Genomic DNA, 6000 nt, shown 5'->3' with positions numbered 1-6000 from the left:
GCCAGAAAGAAGCCAATGACACAAAAAAGCCCGGTTACAGTATGCTCGACAACACCTTGACACGCTTCACAGCTTCTAGCACACGGTAATTTGGATTGATGAGACCAAAATAGAGCTTTACGGTCACAACCATAAGCGCTGTGTTTGGAGAGGGGTCAACAAGTATTGTGCTCCTTGAAACGAATACACTGTCTTTTTCCAGACCAGCCTGTATTTCTCCTAAGGTTACCTGTGGGTTTTTCTTTGTATCCCGAACAATTCTATCTCAGGCAATGGCATATTAAGACCCTGGCAACTACCCAGAAAACCCTACCAACATGTTGCCGAGATGTTCAATAGCAAGCACCACTAAAAATGTATAGTTTTTCTATATCATTGTTCCTTTTTAATGTTAGTGTCTGCACTAAATGTGATTCTCTGTTACTTTCTAGAATCTCATAGATTCACGATCTCTGAAACTCATAATGGGCCTTACGCAGCACAACCGTGCAACCAGGTCTCTGCTCCATCTACACACTAAAAAGAAACCTCCGAGCATCAGCGCTCAGTTCCAGGTTAAATTTGATTATCTTTGTGTGGAAAACATAAGCTCCTTCTTCGGGGGTTCAAGGATCAGTGGTTCCATCTCTGCATGAAAGCCCGTTTTGTGGTAGCTGTAAATTAGATAAAAGGTTTCGGACCCCTGAGCTGTATGGGAAGCTTCTATATAATTTGCAGGGGTTTAATGGATGCTGATGGACAAATCAATGAGTCACATGCTTTCATATCTTATTTGGTCCAGGCATCTCTAAACAAGCTGCTGGAAACCCTGAGGAAGGCAGAACCGTTCTTTGTTCGCTGCATCAGATCTAATGGAGATAAGGTATAGTGGAGGGAAACGTTGTAAATGTATCCTTCATCTATGTTGGGTGAAGAACAAGTGAAGAATCTTTTTTTGTTTGTTTGTTTGTTTGTTTGTGTTTACAGAGGGAAATGCACTTTGATGATTCTCTAGTCCTTCAGCAGCTGAGGTACACAGGCATGTTACAAACAGTTCGGATAAGGAGGTCTGGGTATGGAGCTAAATTTACTTTCAAGGTAATGTAGTAGGTAACTGTTTTTTTCTAAGTGAATAATTATTAATTAAGGCTGTCGTTTTAACACATTCATTTAGTACGATTTTTTTTTTTTTTTATGACAATAAAAATGAATAGCAATTAAAAAAGCCCCCTGAACCGTATATGAATTCCCTAATTAATTTTATTTAATTTTTTATTTACATTAAATGACAAAAAAATTATACTATGTGAACTGCCCCTAAGTCCACCTTTGATAGATTGACAAACTTGATTGCAAAAATAAATCGTTGTGGACTGTAGGCCAGTAATAGGATTATGTTCAATGATATGGAAAGAAAACAAACAATATTTTGAGTTCTAAAGCCTTTTTGTGTCTGTTCAATGATTTATTCCACAATAATGATTTTGAATTATCTTCATTTGGGGGCATTTCTCAGCAAATATTGATATTTGGATTTATTTGGATTTTATTGAATTAATTAATTAGTGTATTAAGTAATTCATCTGAATAATTTTTGTATTGATTGACAGCCCTATTATTAATATTAGTGAATAGTAATTAATATGTATGCTGGACCATGGATGCAAATGTCTTTCAAATATTGTTTTTTTTAAAGGCATGTCTAATGTTTTTTTTTTTTTTTCTTACAATGTTACTTGTACTTGAAGGAATTTACAGATCAGTTCAGAGTGCTGCTGCCTAAGGAAATATCAACACCTCAAGAAGAAATCGCTAACTTGCTGAGGAAAATGGGATTACCCAGAACCAGTTTTCAGATTGGCCGAACCAAGGTTTGTCTTAATTTTCACTGAAGAAAGACTTGGCATCTGAATTTTGTAATTCATTTCCAACCTTTTTTTCCAGCTGTTCTTGAAAGAGGCAGAAAGGCAAAAACTCCAGGAAACCCTTCATAAGGAAGTGATGCAGCACATCATCACCCTGCAGAGATGGTTCCGTGCATGTTTGACTAGGAAGCACTATTTGCGCGAAAGGGAAGGAATTATAACCATACAGGTACTATTTGTGTGGCTGCACTGAGGTCATGTAACCTCTTCTGACAGACAATACACTGCTTGCACAATTATTAGGCAAGTGAGTATTCTGATCTTATCATTATTTCCATGCACATTTTCCAACTCCAAACCATAAAAACGTGAATGCTTATTGGATTCAATCATTTTCAGGTGGTATGTATTTGTGTAATGAGGGAGGGTGTGGCAAAAGTGACTAACACCTTGTATCAAGGTGTGCATATTATTAGGCAGCTTCATTACCTCAGGTAAAATGGGCCAAAAAAGAGATTGAACTGACACTGAAAAGTCAAATATTATAAAATGCCTTTCAGACAGATGCAACTCTCTTGAAATAGCTAAACTATTGAGGCGTGACCACCAGACAATCAAAGTTTTGTTGCGAATAGTCAACTGGGGCGCAAAAAAACGCATGGAGAATAAAAGGCGCAAATTAACTGCAAAAGACTTGAATTAAACGTGAAGCTACCAGGAACCCATTATCCTCCAATGCTACAATATTCCAGAACTGCAACCTACCTGGAGTGTCCAGAAGTACAAGGTGCCAAGTGCTCAGAGACATGGCCAAGGTCAAGAAGGCTGAAACACTACCACAACTGAATATATTCACAAGTTGAAGCGTCAAGATTGGGCAAAGAAATACATGAAGACAGATTTTTCAAAGGTTTTATGGACAGATGAAATGAGAGTGACTCTTGATGGACCAGATGGATGGGCCCATGGCTGGATCACTAATGGACACAGAGCACCACTTCGAGTCAGGTGCCAGCAAGGTGGAGGAGGGGTATTGGTATGGCTGCTATCATTAAGGATGAGGTAGTTGGACCTTTTCCAGTTGAAGATGGACTGAAACTCAACTCTCAAACCTACTGCCAGTTTCTGGAAAGTACTTTCTTCAAGCAGTGGTACAGGAAGAAGTCCTCAGCATTCAAGAAGGCCATGATCTTTATGCAGGACAATGCTCCATCACATGCATCCAAGTACTCCACTGCTTGGCTAGCCAGCAAGGGCCTCAAAGATGCCCAAATAATGACTTGGGCCCCCTTCCTCACCTGACTTAAATCCTACTGAGAACTTGTGGGCCCTTCTCAAACATGAGATTTACAGTGAGGGAAGACAATACACCTCTTTGAACAGCACTTGTGAAGCTGTGGTTGCTGCTTCAGTGAAAGTTGATCGTGAACAGATCAAGAAACTGACAGACTCCATAGATGGACGGCTCATGGCAGTTATAGAAAAGAAGGGTGGCTATATTGGTCACTGAATATTTTTGAAAGGCCAAAAATTTTAATTGTCATTTTGTGTTACTTATTTGTTGCACCTACTCTAAAAATTTAGAATAAACAATTGAGTTGGGAGAAATTATTTTTGTAATTTAGTTACCTAATAATTGTGCACACTAATAGTTGCCTAATAATTGTGCACACATATATATTTCCCTGAGAAAGACAAAACTCACTTTTTTTAAACATTCATGTTTGAGGTTCAATAACTTTTTGGATTGACTGAGAATATTGTGTTTGTTCAACAATTAAATTAATCCTGAGGAATACAATTTGCCTAATAATTGGGCACTTAGTGTATATCAAACTAACAGTGTGTCTTAAAGGAATGGTTCAGCCAAAAAAGAAAATTGTCATTTACTCACCCTCATGTCGTTACAAACCACTATGACTTTCTTCCGTGGAAAACAAGGGGAAAAATGTTGAAGAATGTTGAACTCTTTTCTATATAATGAGTGAATGGGGATTCAAGCTGTCAAGTTAAAATGAAAAAACAGCAACATAAAATTATTAAAGTAGTCCATACAACTTGTGCACTGTATTTCAAGTCTTCTTAGGCTATATAATAACTATGTGTAAAGAAAAAAACAAACTGAATTTTAGTCGTTATTCACTGAATAATCAACAGCCCAAGTTCCCATTCACTTGAAATTAAAGGCTGGTAAATTTTTCCACATTTCTCTGTATGTGTTCCACGGATGAAAGTAAGTCATAGGGGTTTGGAAATACATAAGGGTGAGTAAATTGAGATTTTTCGTTTTGGGGTGAACTATTCCTTTAATTCTAATCTGAAATGTTTTAGATGGATTAATGAGTCTTCGGTTGGGAAAATTATTAGGTACATATTAAACCATAATGTACCTGAGTAGATTTTTACCCTCTCAACCCTCAGCGATCTTGGCGTAGTTTCCGTGAGTTGAACCGATGCAGGGCTGCTGCTGTGATCCAGATGGCATGGCGAAGGTCCAAGCAAAGAGAGGTCTACCTGAAGCAGAGAGAAAAACTCAAAGAGCAGACGTACGTCCAAGTTACTCCACATTTCTTTGGGTAACACTAATTAACATTAACTAACAATGAACAAAATTTTACAGCACTTATTAATCTTGGTGAATGTTAATACATACATATACTAAAAAAAATGGTATAGTAATGTTTAATGCATGCAACTTTTAATGCATTATGAACTATATAAAATAACAATGAACAATATACAGTATTTGTAAATTAACTTTCACTAAGATTAATAATGCTACAAAAAAAAAAATCATTGTAATGTTAATGAATAGATCCGTATTATAATGTGTTTCTTTAAAAAAGGAGTATAACATTATATACACAATGTCTTTTGAAATAAACAATTTTGCATTCTTTTTAAAGTTGGAGGTAGTGTGTAGAACTTCCACTTTTTAATTAAGGGAATTTTGTGATTTTTGATCATTCTTTCAGAGGTCAGTTAGAAAAGGGCCATTTGAACAAGGAGGAAAGGATGGAGGAGAAGAAGATGGAGCCAAAGCCAAGTCCCCTCTTAAGTCTGACAAAGCCCCTACCTCCACTTCCTGAATATCGACCTGCAGAGGGACAGAAGACAAAGGAAATGAGCCCACAGTTAAGCACCGAGACCAAGTCTAAGGTCACAATACAGCCTACTCCTTGTAGCGTAGAGAAACCCAAAGTCAATGGTAAGGACCAAATTAAGCCATCTCCTGCAGCCCTCCCTCGGCCTGTCTCGCTTCCAGTGAACATGAGCCAGAGTGGCTCTGATGAGGTTCACAATACTGTAAACCTACAGCGCGAGAATAAGGCAACCAGGTTGAGGGAGAATTGGAAAGAGAGAAAAAGTGAAGCGGCACTCATGGACCAAATCAGTCCTGAGCTCATGCAAATTCAAACCAAGAGGACAGTGGGTTTACGGTAAGAGTTGTATTTTTCATGAACCCTAATTTGGGGGGTATTTACATTAGGTCACTTCATGCGGCTTTACTGATCGAATAGCTATCCTATCGTGAAAACAGCAGTTGTAAATTCCCTCCAAGACGCATTCAAGATGGATAGCTATCCCAATTTTTGTGCATATCAAATGTGACTTGGCCAAGTGTAAATGCATCTGGATTTTAAGGCCACAAATGTAAACGTATTCCCCTTTAATGAAACAATGTCAACATACAGAAAATGCAGCACGTAACAGCCCTTTTGTACCGCAATTGTCAAATAAATTTTAGCCGCCTGCTGTTCTTGGCGTAACCAGACATTTAAATAAGGTTCACCTAATTATAAAGGATAGAAAATTAAGAAACACCGATGCATTGTAGGAGAGACAGAACTTTCTTCAAAAATGAAACTGATCACTGACAAGCTTACCTTGCATACATGGACGTATCTTGTCTACAGCAAGCCCTGAGTGGAAACACACACACACAGGGCAAAGTCCGCTAGAATTAAATAATAAACCTCATCTTAGTAACTACATCACAGTTTTTTGCAATAGTTTTTAAGAGCCACAACAAGTGCAGCAAGATCACGGAAGTGAACTCTGTTACATTTGCATGTAGCGTGGGATTTTATTTTATATACTGTATGTGATCAGATGTGTAATTAGAATGTGCATACCCAACTGAATAACAATCTGA

The 6000-nt window shown here is 37.8% G+C and overlaps 1 protein-coding gene across 6 annotated transcripts in view; it reads left to right on the top strand.

Moving 5' to 3' along the window:
• The window catches only part of myo9b (myosin IXb), a 59424-nt gene that overhangs the window by 31299 nt on the left and 22125 nt on the right, over window positions 1-6000 (top strand). For 5 of the 6 annotated variants that reach the window (XR_007897278.1, XM_051698477.1, XM_051698475.1 and 2 more), the window contains 7 exons: window positions 432-554; window positions 782-862; window positions 967-1077; window positions 1728-1850; window positions 1924-2073; window positions 4266-4420; window positions 4820-5284. Coding sequence is in view for 5 of the 6 variants with exons in the window: in XM_051698477.1 (XP_051554437.1) it covers window positions 432-554; window positions 782-862; window positions 967-1077; window positions 1728-1850; window positions 1924-2073; window positions 4266-4420; window positions 4820-5284 (1208 nt within the window). In the remaining variant the exon portion in view is untranslated. The remainder of the gene's footprint in view (window positions 1-431; window positions 555-781; window positions 863-966; window positions 1078-1727; window positions 1851-1923; window positions 2074-4265; window positions 4421-4819; window positions 5285-6000) is intronic. The other variant, XM_051698476.1, reaches the window with a different exon arrangement.

This window comes from Myxocyprinus asiaticus, chromosome 5 (genome assembly GCF_019703515.2).
Source record: "Myxocyprinus asiaticus isolate MX2 ecotype Aquarium Trade chromosome 5, UBuf_Myxa_2, whole genome shotgun sequence".
NCBI classification, from domain to species: domain Eukaryota; kingdom Metazoa; phylum Chordata; class Actinopteri; order Cypriniformes; family Catostomidae; genus Myxocyprinus; species Myxocyprinus asiaticus.
The sequence above is the reverse complement of the archived record's forward strand: the minus strand, read 5'-3'. Positions and strand labels throughout refer to the sequence as shown.